Raw genomic sequence first — 18,722 nt, 5'->3', positions numbered from 1 at the left:
ACAAGACAGGAGGGAGACTAAACTAACACGTAAAACTTTGCGCACATTACCCTGAACACATTATCCACAATGTGAAACATGGTGGTGGCAGTGTCATGCTGTGGGGATTCTATTTTAAGAATGTGGACGGAGTTGACGGGAAGATGTATGGAGCTAAATGAGAGACAAGAAAACATGAGCGTTGAAAACAAATCCATGCCACAGTTTAATTTGTAAAAATAAAAATAAAAAGTTGAAAACTGATTGATTGTTTTCTTTCCACTTCACAGATATGTTCTGTTGGTTTATTATAAAACGCCAATCAAGACATTAGTGGTCATAAGGTGACAAAATCGTTCAAATACGTCATACTTTGACAGAAAAGCCTTGAAGCTCAGAGAGTCCCAGTTTACTTTATTACATCAGAAAACGGTCACACAGTCACAGGAGAGGAAAAGCAAGAGAGAGTTACCATTTGGGTAACTGGGAGGCCAGTTACTAATGCATAAAACAAGACATTTTCTTGTTCGACAGCCTTGCCTCCAGCGCGCCGCTCCTTTTGTGTCATCCGCCTCCGCAGTCGTCTAAATACAGCAGACAGTTGTTTGGGTCGAAGCCACCGATCTCGACGAGCGACACTGTTACCGATCATTTACCACAGTTTTATTTACCACTTATTATATTGCAACATCTTGTAATGAAAGAAAAAAAAAAAAAAAAAGAAGCACACATGTAGCTTTACGAGCGCGCAGTCAGATAATTGGTTTAATAACGCATTATGAAATCAGAAACCATTAACCACGAGAGTGATTCCAATGAGGGATGCAAAGTAAATACCAAAGTGCCGCAGTGTTGCTTCCTGGTGGGTAGTTTCTCTCCGCTGTGATAAACTAATGTGAGAGGGATCAACATCACACATCATAAGTCACCATAAAAATTAGACTTAGTGCCAACAAATCAGTGGAGGCTGTACAATTTATATGGCACTTACTGTCTGCTATATTCAGACTTGTTTTTGTTGATTTCTTTGCCTTGAACTAAAGAGAAAATACAGTCAGTCAGTCAAAGAGGGAGCTGAAAGAGAGAGAGAGCAGAAAAAACTTTGTTTGGACACTCTTTCATTTGTTCTGCGACTCATCTTCGCGTATAGCGTTAATCGCTTGATTACTCGCACAGCAGAGAGGTTCCGAGATCCCGACAAGTCGAGGAAATGTGTTTAATAAGATTAACAAATCATTAAAAATGCCATCCGGGGACGAAGGACACGCGGGGAGTCGTGTTACTCGTTAGCCTCCTTCGCTTAATTGAGGACATGTGGGGCCGTGGACGTCAGACTCTCACCGATCGATACTGCTGCACCCCTTTATATTCCTGCTGGGGACAACAAAAAACCAAAAACCTTTCATTCCCATTTACCCTGGATCCTGGATGCTCTGCGGTAGATTAGCTGTCTCCTTTGCTCCGTTAGCAGTCCCAGTTTCCTCCCACGCAACCTTTTTATTTATTTATTTTTTTTTAAATTTCCTCTGAGCAGTTCGCTGACTTGTGTTGCACAAATACGGGGAGTTCAGGGGCCTGTCGGTGCGCGCAGCTCACCGGCATTGGGAGCGAGTCCGGGGGCGAGGCGGCGCCAGCTCGGAGGGGAGGGCGGCCATCAGGCCCGGGTGGTACGGGGCCGGCCCCGGACCTCCCGGCGCCCGGGCCGAGGGCTCCATGCCCACGTTGTGGTGCAGCGACAGGTGGGCATGGCAGTGATCCAGCACCGGCTGCTCACACCTGTACAGAGCCAGGGGGTTCAGCTGCCGTGGTATCTGGACAGAACAGAGCAGAAAGGGTAGGAGAGAGACAAAATAAAAAATAAAGGAAAAAAAAAACATGGCGTCACATATAAGGCTTCCAAAAAGAGCCAGAGAAGCCTTCATGCCAACATTTATCAGCTCTCAGAATATTAAGAATTGGCTTAATTTACATCATGCTGTCAAGGCACAGCTCCGTCATTAATGGAGACTTGGCCGGTGATGCAGCGTTGCGCCCCAAGACCTGAAATCTGCGCCGCTCAAACACCCACTTTGAGCTGGAATGATTTATATGCAAGATGAAAGCCTTAAGCAAGAGTGCACACATATTTTCTGCCCTCTTTTAAATGGAGTCAAGGCTCCATTTAGAAGAGACCGCTTATTACATTACAAGCTCTTTGCCGATTCAAAGCGCCATGTTCATTTCATATGCTAGCGTGGTCCGAATTATGTCAATTAAGGAGAACAAAGCTGCATCATGGCTTGTGGAATACAGATATTAATAGATTGATGCATATTAATGGGTTCGCGCAGTGTTCGAATGCGCCCATACATTCCGGAGTGAACAAAGGCAACAAGATGCAAAAATATTCAACTTCTCCGATTGGATTTTTTTTTTTACTGAACCCAGCGGGAGACGGTGAAGGAAAAATAGGAATGAAGAAGTTCAGCAGCAAGCCTTTCTCAGATCTCACAAAAGTCTTTTTGAGATCCACCAAGAGTTACTTTTAGGAGTTACCCCATTACAAATAATTTCGTGTCGCAACCAAATTACTTTTTGAGAAAATTCACAAAAGCTTCTCAAGATCCCAGGTTACTTTTGTTGAGACACTGGAAAGGTTTTGCAATAACAGCTTAAAGCTGAAAATATGCAACCTTGTCCTCAACAAACCAAAGGCAATTAAGTTCCATCAGTGGAGGTTTTCTGTAAAGTTTTAGGATTGGTATTTATTGTTATTTGTCACTGTACACATGTACAGTGAGATAAAGTGTAAGGGAGTTTTGGTAACATTTCTTGTTAAATTGACCAGAACTGCTTTGCCGTTGCCTTTCCAGTGCATTTCCACTCAATTCTCATCTCCCTTCACGGCTCATTCCAGACTTTCTCCTATTGACTCAGATTCTCTCAGGTAGATTTTCTACAGGGCCAATCAGTGAACAGATGGAGAAGTTGTGAACAATGACATCAATTTTCTTCGCTGCTTTAGAGTTGTAGTCTGCCTGTGGTTTTAGAAAATGGCAGCAGTGGTAGTGCTTCCAAGTTTTGAATTAACACTGACAGTCATCTTTTTCGGTGAAATTTAAAACTTCAACAGAGTCCAAATCCAGGAAGCAATCGTTTTTCAATAACTGAGGGCCCAGACTGTCTCTCTGAGGCAAAGCGCAGAACAAGGGGCTGTATTTTTACTGGGCTATGTCAGAGCTAACAAATGATTAAAATTACTTTTTCAGCAGACATTTTCTTTTCACATTCACATCCCAAAAGAAGCTTATGGTGTCTGGCAAGGCTACCTAAGATCTCACACAACTTTTGCTGATTTATTTTTGTGAGACAACGGACGTCTTTTTCATTCCGTCAAAGAAACTTACAAAGGACTACGTCTTTTTCCAGTTCGTATCCCTACAGGAAAAAGACTGAGTGTATACTCTCAGTGATTGTGAGTAAAAGCAACAAGTCATGGACATAACATTTATTATAAAATACTGCATGTTGCCGATGTTCAGTCAAATGGATCACGAAGGCTTTGGACAAAACCAAATCCGTCCGAAGCGCGCTTTGTGTCGACTCTTCGTCCGATGTTGTCACTTTTCCAGAGCTCTGAATTTCGAGCCCACCTCGTTTTAAAGGTTACAATCTCGTCTTTCGATTACGGCGCCGCTCAGTTTGTTCTCCCCTCTAATAAGAAGATTAGTGGAAAACACCATTGTCTAATTCAACGGCTGAACTTTGCACACTACTTGAGAGGACTTCATAAAAATTCATGAGCAACAATCCCTTGGAATGCACAATGAGCCGGCTGAAGGAGGGGCGCTCTGCTTCTGGGGGTTCTTGGTGCAGATTGTCGATGGGGGGGGGAAGGGTTCACAGAGGACTTGTTTCTCCAATTATTGCGACAGACGGAGTCAAACATGGAAACAGTAGAGTCGACTTGAATTTAGGCCTCGCTTTTCCCCCCCCCTGTCTACATGAGGCGGCAGCAGCTGGAGGGGCATCACCAACCTTTGCCTCCTCGACACTTTCTTCCTCCGCTTAACGTTTCTAATCGTGCTACAGAATAAGCCGAGTTGCCCAGGCAATAAAGGGCCGTGTTTGCCCATCAATGCTAAGCTTTATAGATCTAACTCAGATCTTTAAAAGTAATAAGATTTTTTAAAAAAAGAAAAGCATCCTCAGAGAGGCGTAGAGGTGTTGGTGTATGGATCTTCAAGCTAAACAATATTCAGTCCAGACTGTACAAAAACAGTTTTAAACTCTACATTCTGGAACGGATGTGAAATCGTAAAAAGCCTGCGAGTTCATTTCTGCAGAGCTTACATTCAAGGGAATTTCAGATTCCCTCGAGATTCATTTAAACCTTCTACAGACACAACAGGAGCTGCTTCCCATTTATTATCGCTATCTTCAGTCTTGGGTGGCAACATCAGCATTTAAGATTGTGTCTGCTATCTTGAGTTTACACTCAGAACAATTCTTTATATATATATATATATATATATATATATATATATATATATATATATATATATATATATATATATATATATATATATAGTATATACAAATGAATGCAGGTGTTGCTTTTATTTGACACACACGCTTCTAATTCAGAAATGATAAAAGTATGAAGATAAACAAGCTGTAGATGTAGGAAACATACATTTTTAGCTCCAAGATTTGCTGAAAAGCAGTCGCTCTGCATCACCACCTCCCTCCCTCTCTCTCTTTCTCTCTCCCTCTCTCCTCAACCACTTTTGTCAGGTTTCTGCTTTTTTTTCCCAGCTCCTGGCTTGAACTGTCACCTACTTCAGCTTGCATAAAGTGCACCCTCAGCCCACATCTCCCCCAACTTCCCCCCCTCCAACCCTCACGCGGAGCTGCTGCTTACCATGAAATAAAATGTAATTTCCTTTTCGAGGGGGTCTTTAATTTTTCGCAAGTTGCTGCACGGTATTTTTTTTTTTTTTTCTCCCTTTGACAGCTGCAGGTGGATTACGCGCAGAGCTTCTCTCGTAGCTGTTGTTAAGCGGAGCTAAAACGGAAACATTGAAGCTCTTCTTCCGAGCTTTCAGACCGGCTCTGGAGAGTCTCTCCTCGTAATTCGTTGTGCGATTTTGTTGAAGCGAGGGAGAGGAAGGCAGAACTATTTGTTAATTTAAAAGTGTTGCTGAGGGAGTGAGGTGTGACACAACATGGGGTGGAAAGTTGGATTTCACACTTAGGGTAGGAGTTATTCTAATGCACCTCTGCTTAATAATTTGCACTCTGCTGAATGTTTAGGCACCACTAAAGAGCCAAACAAGGCAGCAGGGAATATTAACGCACCCAGCGCCCAACGTGATTGTATTTACCTGTAGCACTTCGTGCTTTATCGGATGTGCCATAACCACACCCTCAAACTCTAGAAAAAGCACCAGATCTGCAATAAATTTTTAATTTTTTTTTTTTTTTACCAGATTAAAAATTTATAGCAATTAAATGTAACTTTATCTGATTTGAACGCATACCTCATGTTTTTAAATTGATGGCAGCGTTAATGAACACACAGCTTCCTGTTTCCTAAGATCACATGACGACTAAAGTATAACCTGTCACCGCAAACTGTAAGCAGGAGGATGAAGAAAGAAAAGCACACAGTCTTCATGGCAGCCATTTCTTTTTAGAGCTTTTGTTCACATAGCGCCAGTTTATTTAATGCTACATTTAAAATGTGTCATTTTGGGCCGGACTGATGTTTTAGAAAACTTCTATTATTAAAAACTAGAACTACATGTTTAGCCTTATTGATTATTTGATCAAATGAGCACATTATGATATACAGGAAGTTCGTCCCGCTGTGTTAATATGTATGTACCTTTCATCGAAGTTATTCACAACCCCGACAGAAACTTTTCAACCAAGAAGTTTGTTCCTGACTGTCTAAAGATAATAATGATTACTTAAACTCTCTATAAAGAGTATAATGTAAAATCTTTGTTGATATTACGACGCTAAATCCTATTACATGGGACGCTGGTATTTATGGGAGTTATAGATCACAAACATACATAGCTAAAATCTGTTATGAATAGTAATGAAAACACTTATAACTAGGCCTGTCACGATAACAAATTTTGCTGAACGATTAACTGTCTAAAAAATTATTGCGATTAACGATAATATTGTTTGAAGACCTTTTTACACTGATTTAATGGAGATGACGTAATAATGCATGTGATTTCCTGCCAAAGATAGATACACTTTATTTTCAAAAGAACATTTAACACTGGAGCTGATAAACAAAATAAACAAAACAACCAAAAACAAAATGGATTCTCAGTCTCCATTAACAAAAAATGTGCTTGAATAAAAACTAAACAACATGAAGCCAAAGTGGAAATAAATACTGCATTCAACCAAAAGAGTGCAGATTATAAAGTCTGTATATTATGTTGCCCTTCAGTAATAATTAGATTTAAATAGAGAAAATGGGCCTGATGCAATATTTCACACTACACGGTTTTTTGCCCCGATTTTCTCCTTACGACAATCTTAGAACGCCGGCCGTTCTAAGATTGTTGCTTACGATTTCATAACCGATCATCCTGTAGTGTGTGCTGTGTTACGGTAGATCATTGTGGCTCCGATCTAAATCAGTAGTTTTCCCCGACAGGGAGCGTAACGCAGCCTGTTGAATGTGGCAGGTAGCCAATCAGAAAGCGCGGATTCTCCTCCGTGAATCCCAAACAGCTGACACGGCGGAACCCGAAGTCCAGCAGACATCAGAGATGATACGTGGAAACAACATTAATGTTTATTCAACATTTTATGCAAAGAATATAGAAATGACAAGAGGAGGAGTTGGAGCGAAATTGCTACCGCAGTTGATAAACCCGGTAACTTTTCAGCTGTTCTTCGTTAACGTGACGTAAATAGGTTATAATGATTTTCATTCAGTCAGGACTGAGACTAGCCACATGCATTGCAGGTAGATTGTAGTAAAGCATTGATTAGTTCCTGGTTTTAAAATTAGTTCACTGGACTTGCAGCCATTATTTTGTGCCCATTGTTGGACACCACACGGCAGGAACGAACCCGATCGAACCGTTATACCTAGGATTTCTGTCGGCTAATGTTTGGTCTGTCAGGTTTTGAAAATGGGCCGACAATCGGCCGCCAGCTCTAAGATAGTGTCCTGTGCGCTGGGCTTTACACTAAGGAAATGAGGAAGGAGGGTCAGTGGAGAGCACCGGAGTTGAGCCTATTTTCATTCGGTGTCATCAACAGAAAGAGAAAAAGGCCGGAAGAGACGATAATGCCGATAATTAAAATGAGGTCGATAGTTTTAATTTATCGTACGATAAATTGATTTATCGTTTATCGCAACAGGCCTACTTATAACTGCCTGTTTTAATAGTTCAAATGCCAACTATTAAACTGCTTTAACACACATAGTGGAAACTGTCTCAGCGCTATAGTAGAAACCATAGGCGTAACTTCCTGAAGGACTGGTGTGGACATGTCCCCACCAATATTGTTTAATAACGTTTTGATTGTTACAAAATCTCATGTTGTTGATGTTTTTAGCACTTGATAAAATCAGACAATAAAAGGTAACTATATGGTAATAAGACATGTTTACTACCTTTGACTGGCTTAAGCTACAAGGTAATCTGAAGTTGAATATCGATAACAAATTCTTCCCACTGAAGACTGAAGGCCTCGGTTTGTTACAAACTCTGCGAGGTCAAAGTTAAACTAGATGCAAGCCTCGGGCGGCTGCGAGGTTACTAAGCTGTCACTGAGCTTTGTTCGACACAGCGACAAACTGCCAGGACGCCCGCAGAAATAATGGCTATGAGAACACAGCGGGCCGGTTGTTATGTCTTCCACGACCAGCGGCCTTCTGCTCGTCTCTATGACGATTCTGATACACACTGGAGCCTGGCAGCGGAAAAGCAAATTAGGTGAAGCAATAAAAATATACTCTGTCACATTATTACTGAACCAAAGTACCGTCACATACTGCGCCTTGAAATCCTTTGGACATTGTATACACTATATATATATATATATATATATATATATATATATATATATATATATATATATATATATATATATATATATGTTTCTATATCGATATTTCTCTAATTCATGGTAGAAAACCGGCAGCTGTGGTTGCCAGGTAAAATCCAGCAACCACAGCTGTTGGTATTTTACCACAAATTAGAGAAATAGCTTTTTTAAGAAAGTGTAGCTTATTGGTGTCATAGGTCAACAAAGAAGTATTTCATAATTGCTAAATGGAAATAAAAAGATATTTGGTTTTCAACATTTTTTACAAAGAAACTCTGCTGTTGCATTCAGCCTAGATGTAAATGATGTAAATGCTTTTGTATATTCTAACTCTACCAGGCTGTTTTTCTCATTTAAAAACATAACTAATTGAAATGAGTCTGCCAGGATGGCTCCACCTAGCTGTGTGTCACACTGAATTTAGTTTAGAAAGGTGTCAAAAAGTTCTGGCCCGTCTTACTCATCAGTGGGCATCAGCATCCACCGATGACTAAATAACGAAATGTCAAAGCAATTACTTTATGTCGTCTTCCCCTATAAGTGTGACAAACTCTTAACACAGACAAACCATCGCATTAAAACCTGCAACATTTAAAATGCGTCCATCACATTATTGTAAAAAAAAAAAAAAAGAAAGAAAGAAAATTGAACGGGATTACTAACCCGTTCCCCACCGCCTCACGTCTGCAGTGCAGAAGCAGTAAACTTGAAACAGGACCGGTTTCATGCCTCAGCTTAGAGGAGAGGAGGAATAAAAGCCTTTTTGGCATACAAAACTGAGCGAGCGCTCAAGTTTAATCAGGAATATTGGGGAGAAGCTGGCTGTTATGCTTGGAGCTCTAAAAGAGGTGACTCACTGGCTCGCCCGGATTGGCCGACGGCCAGCAGATTTACTCCGAACTGGATGCTCCACGGAGTCGGACTCTGCAGGAAGCGGCGACCGTCGCCCTTCCTCGGCTTCCAGCGGCTCAGGAAATCTCCTACCAATCTGGCCTCGAAACACGAGACTGGATAAATACAGAACAAATCTGTCGATCGCGGAAGCTGCTTGAGAATAAGTCTCGCTTGCTCCTGATAGGCGTCAGTTCCTGTTCAGTGAGTCGCTGGACGCCATCCAGAGTAAAAGAGGAGGCATCTGGCATCAGCCTGATCTCGTCTTCACTCTGTTAACTGTTAGCTTGACCTATTTACACTGAACTGAATTTTAAGAGAGGGGAAACCAAAAATAAAAAAAACACAGCAGGCCCTGAATAAAACAGGTTGATGTTGAAATAATAAATCCAAACTGTTTTTATTCTCTTTCTCACTCATCTCTCTTGGACATAATAACTCATTATCACTGTAGCCATCTGCATTACTCCATCAAGTGTGAGAAAACTTTCTGTTCAACAGGAACTGGTTTAAACGGAACATATGTAACAACAAGTCTAATTTAATCCTGTTTTATTTGATTTAGAGCTAAGAGTTGTTGTTGTTTTGTAGGGTATGACTATTTAAGCGTGAAGCCTCACTTGCAATTATCTTGCTTGGAGTTGTTAAATTATTGGTTTTATTACTACTTACACACATCGGTCAGAAATGGGAGCACAGTGTCAGTTCACTTCAACTATTTATATTTTAATATAACTCAAACCAGAAGACGAAGAGGAAGTGCACCAGTGACTGTCTGTCTGGTTCATTAACTTGTCCTAGGGAAATTATTAGTCATATTTTTTTAATAAATAAAATTAATACAAATTTTTCACATTTTAATTGCAAAGAATAAAAAAACTCTTCTGTTTAGCGTTTAAGATTGTACATCAGGACCTTACTCTGAATAATTCTTTTGACCAGTTGTGATTTCTGATGTGATTTAGTCTTTCATACTGATAAAGTTACATCATAAACTCTAAATGTTTACAGAACTACTCACTCTTGCCAACATACTCTTATTGATCTCTTGTATCAATTATGGCAATGAGCGTCCACAAATTACAATACTTCCTCATAACTCTAACCCTGTTACTTTAATCTAGCTGATTATTGATGCTTATCTGAGCTGCATATGTCCCCGGTCTGTTTGTAGTCTTGAGATATTTGGTGCCGTTTAGATGAACGACAAAAATAAATAAAAAAAACTGAATTCAGCTGTTGTCCACTGACTAAAGTAGCTGAGTAATGAGCAGGGTGGCGAGCATCAACACTGTTATGTGGTTCATGTAGCATTTTTTCTTTTGTGGAAAATGAGCATTGCTTAATTGTCAGATTTGTGGGGGTTTTTTTGTAGGACAAACGGCGAGACATCCAGAGCACTTTTTTCTCAGCTGCAGCTGAAAACGGTGTGGCGCTCCCGTGGCACGCGGCGCACTGCAATTAATTTTAATTTCCTAGCAGTTAGCTTCCGATTGCTAATGAGAGAGCGTTCACGTGGCTGGTCCCCCACCTTTCGCAATGGCGAGAATGCCGGTCAAGCCGCCGCTAAACGATTCCCAATTAGGTGACAGGCGGCCGCGTCGAGCCGGCGTGCCTCAGACTCGCACAGAAGATGCGAGCTCTCATTGGCATATTAACAACATCCTCCGCCTGAGCTGCGCGGCTGCTCCCTGTCAGCTGGATAATTCACTCAGCGGTCAACGTTGCAGCACAGACAGGCCTCTATTATCATGGCTGTGTGCTAGGCAACACACCCGTGGATGCAGAATGGCCACATGACCCTCCTCTTCGAGATTGTTGCCTGGCACAGAGAGACTGAAGAATGGCTTCTGGGAGGGAGACATAAGAATGAAGCTGATAACAAGTGGGCAGCAAAGCTTAATTAAGTAGAGTAAGTAAGATTCGCTGTAGAGATTCCTCTTGATATCAGTTTGGAGCAGAGTTTCTGGAAGTTAAATCATTCATCAAGATAGAGAAATAATAAAAAAGTAAAGGCTACCAACCACCTCTTCCACTGTTCACCTCAGAAAGTTAATTAGTGAAAGCGCATTTGAAATCACATGAAATCTCTAGTCAGAGCAGACGTCACTTCGGAGGAGCAGTTCCTCCTCAGTTCCTCTCAAAAAACCGATTGTCAAAAATATCCGTTCCACGTCTGAACACAACAGAAGCCTCCTCAAGGTTTCAAATGCAGATTCGCATCGAAAACACAAACAGCCTCGGCGGGAGAAGCGATAATGCCAGGTGCATCTGAATATTGATTAAACAATATATGACAGACATCTATGAGTCACTGTTCCTCTCTCTGGCCTGCCTCTTAGCCCGTGGGAGACGCAGACTAGAAGAAATGCAGATCAGGAGATTAGTCCTAGCATAGCAAACAAACACCAAGAAAACTAAGAGTCAACTTCGCAGTCTTGGATTTATTTATGTCTTTTTTTTAATTTTCAGTGACATTGTATAGAATGCTATAGAATGCAGTATACTGCAACTTTAATGTGTTTGTTTTTTCAAAGGGACATGTAGCTGTAGTCGTTTTAAAGACGTACCGTCACTTAATTATGCGGGAATGAAGTGTATAGTCTTTTTACAGAGAGCTTTTTAAAAAAAAACAAAAAAAACATTGTAGCGATGCCTGAACTGTCTAGGCTACATTTGGTAGATATTTGAACATTTTTTTCCCAACATGTGAATCGTAATGTGGATCGGTTTTAGCCAAGCCTGACACACAACAAAAACTTGTGACTCTACCACTTCTCTAAGTTTCTAATTGTAGAAGCAACTATATAAAACTAACTTTGACTCCTTTTTTACTTAGACGTGTTATTCATATGCACACGTGCCACATATTTTCATCTCCCGACACACACATATTGCATCCTAATCCTAGCCAAGGACTTTATTTCCTAGACTTTACCAATCTGCGCTGGTTGGAGCTGCGACCGCATGTCCCAGGTAAAGCAGAGAGAGAAGCGTATTTCCTGGTGGGTCCGTCAGCTGAATGCACGTTAGACACTTTTAACAGCTCAGCTCGCCCCGTAGCACGACTTCAATTGAAGGTAAATGGCCCTGGCTTGTGATCCCACAGGTAGTGTGTGCTTGTCTGGGACTGTGAAAAAGGCTTAAGGTTTTCGTTATTGCCATCTTTGGCATCAAATTGTGTCCATGGGAGATTGCAAGAAAGTGCCGGGAGATCCAATTTAAAGTTGATTCCTCTCCTCGGGCCTTCAGGACACAAAACTGGTTTGTCCGTTGAGTTTGGGAAGCTTTCTGTGCTGACTGACTTATCGACGCGAGTTACACCAGTGGGCTACCAGAAAAATGTTGATCATAATACAGAAAGAAGTCACTGGAAGAAGCTAAAAAATATATTGTTTCGTGGCTGATTTTTAATCTCTGCTATTTTTAAAACTATCATAAATTCTGGGTTACTCTTAATGATTAATAGATTCAGGTTTAAAGTCAAGTTTTAATGTTTTGGGAGAGCATCAGCAAAGATAAATCATTAGAATAGAGAAACATGCCAATCGGTGGTCAGAAGTTACCGGTAGGGTAAGATTAATTGTATATGTGTTATTTTTCTTGAATTGTAATAAAAAAAAATTAAAAAAAAGTGTTAATCTATACTCATTTCAAAAAACGTCTCATTCATTTGCTCTCTGAAACAAACTTCTTGATTGAATGAAAACAATTTCAAAATTTTTAAACCAATTTTGAGCACAACTATTAAAAACAAAAGCATTCTTAATATTCTACAATGCATAAAGCATTAAGAACAGAATTGAAATATTTAGACTTTTTTTTTTTTGCCTCCCTGCAGTGACGGATCATTAATTATTAATTTTAGAAGCAGAATCCAATCAACAAGTTTGGCTTCTTGAGATTCTTTAAGAGAAAAAATAAATAAATACCGTTAGGGTAAGGCATATTCAGGCTATAAATGTAAAAAAAACAGAAACAGTAGCTACAAATAGATAAAATACATACACAGGCTATTGAAAAATGTATACAAATGCTGATATACTTTACTGATCGTCTCTTCCAGTGTTATTACTTTGTGTGTCGGACACTTAGACATGAAAACTCCTGTCCTGAACAATGCGGGTTGCTCATTTTATGAAGGGATTTTCAAAAGCCAGACAAAATTTCCAAACCAAGCATGTTCCACGAGAGACGGTGAAACAACAAAACAACTTTCCATAACATGTTCAGTCTTCCTGTTGTCTGCCAACGTCTCGCTTCCTGTTCAAAAGTAAAAGCCTGACTGAACAATAACTCAATAAGACTTTAAATAGCTAACGCTAAGTGGCCCTGTTGATGCCTGCGGTGCATTCGCCAGACAGAAGAATATCAGATTTTTTTAGTTTCTGAGTGGCCCAGTCAGGATTCGACAAATAAAGGATCATCCGACTGAGGTCAAAGAAACAAATCACACCGCTTGAAGAGTAATTGATCAAGATCACAAGAATTAGAAGAAAGTCTGACGCTCTGGAAACAAAATGTAAAAAAAAAGAAGACATGTTAAAGACGCATGATGTAAAAAAAATGAGAGTACTTCATTTATGAGCATGCCTGTGTGAGATTCCACAGAAATGTCCAATGATCCGTTCTCCATCCCCTGCTCGTACCGCAGCCTTCATTTTCAGCGGCCAGGCGGTCAAACAGGTCATGGACCCTGTTTTCATCCTTTACTATTTCCAAAGCACCAAAATAAACAACCAAAACGGACAATTTGATCAATAATCAAATGCATCACCGCCAATATCAGGCAATCTAGCGAAGTGAACGGGGCAAAGAGGCAATCCTTTCTCAAGATAATATTCAATAACTCACACAGCGTGAGTCACACGAGACAGCAGGATGTTTTCCCTCTTCTTAGAGGTTTTCAGTCCAGTGAGAACAAATTAATACAGTGTGCAGTAAAATTTCCGAAAGATCATCTTTTGCTAACTTTAATATTCGCCATGTAATTACATTTCTATGTGAAAAGCATTCCAGATTTGTCAAAATAACCATAATCCTTCAGATGTGGGGGATTTATCTCCTCCTAATGCTGCTCATCCCATTTTCTGCTCATCAACGTTGGCGATGCAGGCCAGGATTTGCTGTTATTTACTAGATGGACGGCGTGTGAGTCACTGCCTGGTCTTTTCTGATCTGTGCAGATGCAGGTAACCCGAATATGGAGGCCAGGAAATATAGATGTTGCACTCGGCGTTGACGCGCGATTCATCGTTTGGTTCATTCTCTCTCGCCGACCGCTTTCCTCTCCCTTTACACTCCCACACACCGTTTCCCCGCACGCATCTGTCCTCACACGCTACGTGCTGCTGCCGCCTGTCAAACGCAGCCATTAAAAGCTCTGTTTCACTAAAATGAAATAATACAAAACGAAATAGAATATGTTGCCCACAAGATCAGGGGTGTTTACTCGGAAACTACATGTTAGACACCAGTAGGACGGCCTTTAAAATGTATGCGCAGGTTCATTGTTAATTAATGCACAACAGACAGACACCCACAAACACGAAGCTGCTTTCATTCTGCAACACGCGTTCTACTGGGGTCTAATTACTGCTGCTGTTCAGGCCCAAAATAATACATTTCAATTCTGAATCGCTGACATAACTGATTAGACGCATGGATGTGTTCGCCCGCTCCCTGTCATTATTGAGGTGCGTTTTTTGTTGTTGTTGTTGTTTTTATAAGCTCTTTGTTATGATTATCATTAATGTTACCGTTATGGCTTTAATAATTCTTCATGCTCTAGGGACGCCATCTGCCTTGACCCAGGAGGATGATCCGAGGCGTTTTAGGATGATCCTTGAGTCTTTCTTAAAACAGCATGTGGTTCAAGGAAGGGTCAGCGCTTAATCCTCTGATTTCATTGTAATTTTCCTTTTTTTTTTTTTTACTACTGTTATTAATATAATTTTTATGCAGATTGCAGCCAAGAGTCATTTGGTTGGTTTGCATTCCAGATTATTGTTCCAGAGCAAAAAAATGGTACGGTTACTATAGCGACGCACAATTCGTAATACTAACCCGTTGTCTCCAGAGAGCGTTTACTGTCTTCCCCGGTTCAGTTTGAATTTATAATCTAGCCAAAATGATTATAAATCACTTTGATCAAGATCACAAGATCTTGAGAGCTGAGCTCTCAAATAATATAATGGTTTCTTGAAATAAGGATTGTTTTTCTGACGTTCAACACTGTTGCAAGCCTTTGTTTAGATTTTTTAAAAAAAGCTAACAATTTAACTAAGGTCATTGTAGTTGTCAGGTCTCTCAGATGCTGAGAAGAAAGCCGACATTTGTTAATGTAAATTTGTTTGGCCGTAGTTGACTCCAAATCACCAGAATGCCTTTCCAATTGACTATTTGTTTTTGTTTTGTCAATTTGTTGTTGTAAAAAATACTATCAATCAATCGATTTGTTTTAAAGGGGCACTGCTATATATATTCCATCCACACCATACCATTTCATAACACAATCGAACTAAGTATGTTACCTCCAGCTGCATCAAACATAACTTACAAATTCATTTAACTTTGCAACCTGATGCCTTGAAATTGGGCTGCTGTCTCTTTAAGAAGCTCCCGCTCTTTCCGACGCTGGAATGTACAAGAAATGTAATTTGGTATGATAACATTTTGTTGCTGAAAATCTTTCAGTCTAAACATTTCGATACGGCGGAGATGCAGGAATGAGGAACGGTTTGAGTTCGCTTCTTCTCTGCTGCGATAGTTGAGTTGTTAGTTCAGCTCCTCACATGCAGCTGCAGTTTTTCCTCCAGCATGTTGAAGACACAGGAGATCTCTGTGTCTCCATCATCAAATTGACCGGCAGTTCATGTCCATTACTGCCCCCTATAGGTCACTAAACATTCTTCTTCTGTTCAAATTGCAAACCTATCCCTTTGGCATGTAAGTTCATTAAATTTACCCCCATTTAACCAGTGATGGGTGCTAATTTCCACATTTTATGATATGTGGTTGTCTCTGTTTGACTGAAGTGGATCGGCGATAATGTAAAAGAGAACGATTAAACCGAGCACAATTGCATAAGCATCTGCCATTTACTGAAACTTGCTTTTTTTTTCTTTTTTTTTTTGGTGGCCATTTTCATTTTTCTTGTTTCCTTGCTAAAGAGATGTCATCCCATTCTCCTCCCACCACGTCTTGCCTTTATATCGACTGGTGCTGTTTACGTAAACGGTTCTCAGAAAACACTTTCAGTTCTAAGAGAGGGGGAAGAGGTCGGCTGTGGGACACGTTGAAACGGTACACTGTTCTGTCTGTTAAAAAGCAAAACCAAAAAAAAAAGCACGTACCGTAGGAAATCAAGTGAATTAGAGCGTTACGCTATGCAACTTTAATGTGAAAGGTTGACTACTGTTTGCAAACAGTTTAACCCTATCCTTCACAAACGACGCCTGTGTTAAATTCGCAGCCGCCGTCACCCAAGTACGCAACAGATGAAAGTAACCGAGAGATGCCTTCAGGCGACTGACGAACATTTTGCATTCTGCAAGAAAAAAAGAAAAGAATATGTCTCAAGTTATGCACAGTGCTGTGCAAAAGAGCTAAGCCACTTCAGTTTATTTTTTATTTTCATTTTGCCATCATGCAATCTTTCTTTCTAATTTTTATTTTATTTTTTGCTGTCACCGTTTACCCACCTCCATTTCCACGGTATCTACTGGATAGAAATAGTCGACATGGTGGCAGTTCTGTTTTTTGACCTGATGTTTCAGTTATTTCTGTGTAAACTGATCTGCGGCTCATTCGATCTTGTAATAATAACTGTAATTGATTCAGCATCAATTACGAAGGACTGAATTCTTCAAGCAAAGTTTTTCTCCGCTAGTGTTTTTGGACACAAATTCAAACAACTATAACTCCTAAGGATTGCTCACAGACCTTAAGGTTAAAATAAGTCACCCTGACGAAGTCTGTGCAATGCTTTCTTTATTCATTAACATCAATCAGCGTTACACTGCAAAAACACACAATCTTACCATGCATTGTCTAGTTTCTAGGGCAAAATCTTAGCACACTTTAAATACGACCAAACAAATTTGCAAGTAACTTTAGAGTAAGATGTGGGAGCTAAGTGAATAATTCCTTAATATTGCTGAAATTAAGTCACTGGCAAATTAAGTCACATCTTTGCCATGCCATGAGTGAAATAATGTTGAGAAAATATTAAAACAAGCTTCTACTGTATATCTTGCTGAAAAGTTACTTGTGAGTTAGTTTAGTGTTTTTTCAAGTTTACTACAACATGCCAAAAATACTTGGTAAGATTTTGTGTTTTTGCCATCTACCCCATTTTCTTGAAGGTTAGCGGGACATTAATTATGTTTGAGTGCAACAACTGTAAAAAAAAAAAAGAAAAAAAAAAGAAAAGTTTCTATTTGTGACCACAAGCATCAAGTTGTTATGACAGCTGGAGGTCTATTTCGTGTGCTTTGCTTCAAAAATACGAAAACCTCATCCTTTCCATGGAGTTTGAAGACTGACAATAACACAGAGTGTCGTTGCTGTGACATTTCTTGGCCCCGCACATATTCAGAATTTTAAATCCAATAAATTAATATCCATCCTGGTTCTGAATCTCTACCAAGCTTGGAGTGACTTTGTTTTAAAGTGGAATCGCTAGCAAAGAGTCTGAAAATAATGCTGGATTTTAATAAACTTCTGGACTTTTTCGTTGCTGTAGGTGGAAAAAAAAAAATTACGTTTTGGGGGGATAAAATGGTCTGAACAGATGCTAAATAAAAGCTTTGTGAACGCCTTCATTACAGTGGTGTTAAGAACAGCTTTCCTGGTTCTTCTTTATTTGGACGTCCACTACTTTTTCAGTCTAAGCCTGTTCTGGAATAAATGTGTGAGTATTAAAAGGTTTCCTTTGACCTTCATCTGTAGACCTACTCAAAAGTGGAACAAACTTTGTGTTTATTAGGGGCCTGATGTGCAGACACAACACCGGTTCAGCACTTGACGCAGGATCTTGACCCACAAGCAAACAACTCAAAACAATTCTCAAGAAAATGGAGATGATTAAGATGACTGAAATAAACATAGGACTGGAAAAACTTTAAATCTTCAGAAAGACTCAAAAATTCAGGGTCAAAACCATGTTAATGGTTATGAAAAGGTTTTGCCTTGACAAGCACAATATCGCAAGGGAGTAGGGAAAGATTTATTTATATTTATTATTTTGCGCAGCAGTGTGGTGTGCTGTCAGTTCGGCTGAAAAAAAAAAAAGATTTAAAAGGAATCAGTACAGCATGTCCGAGCTATTTCATTGTTTAACGGAACCCTGCAGTTTATCAGCCTTGTTTGGTCCAGATGAGACGCCGACCTAATGTTCCAGATCGCAGATAAATCATTCAATTCAGAAAACAGTATGAAAGTCAACACAGACAGAGGTGTGTGTGTGTGTTCAGTAGGATGAGGCCAAAATGTATAATCACCTTTTGTTAAGGGGAATCGCAGACGGCTGCTCCACAGGTGATGGGCGAAACAGAACATTTTACGGCCACTCAAGATATCTGACTCTGCTGGCCCGCTCACACTGGAAACACCTGAACTCTGCGGGAAACTCGCTGAAGTGCAGCTGGATGCTTTCAGGGAAGCGAGAGTTGTTTGACAGTTTGCCATTACGGACGCTCTCGGTCAATGCTAAACGTAACGCAGAACGATAAGACAAAAAGCTCTGGCTAGAGGTTGATTTGGGGATTACTGCTGCC

At 40.2% G+C, this 18,722-nt stretch overlaps 1 protein-coding gene across 2 annotated transcripts in view; it reads right to left on the bottom strand.

Moving 5' to 3' along the window:
• Positions 1–373: 373 nt before the first annotated feature.
• Positions 374–18,722, bottom strand: part of lrrtm4 (leucine rich repeat transmembrane neuronal 4) — a 79,533-nt gene continuing 61,184 nt past the window's right edge. The window contains exon 3 of one of the 2 annotated variants that reach the window (XM_023343000.1): positions 374–1,790. In XM_023343000.1, coding sequence (XP_023198768.1) covers positions 1,572–1,790 — 219 coding nt within the window. In that variant the 3' untranslated portion in view covers positions 374–1,571. The remainder of the gene's footprint in view (positions 1,791–18,722) is intronic. The other variant, XM_023343001.1, reaches the window with a different exon arrangement.

Source organism: Xiphophorus maculatus, chromosome 12 (assembly GCF_002775205.1).
Source record: "Xiphophorus maculatus strain JP 163 A chromosome 12, X_maculatus-5.0-male, whole genome shotgun sequence".
NCBI classification, from domain to species: Eukaryota; Metazoa; Chordata; class Actinopteri; order Cyprinodontiformes; family Poeciliidae; genus Xiphophorus; species Xiphophorus maculatus.
The sequence above is the reverse complement of the archived record's forward strand: the minus strand, read 5'-3'. Positions and strand labels throughout refer to the sequence as shown.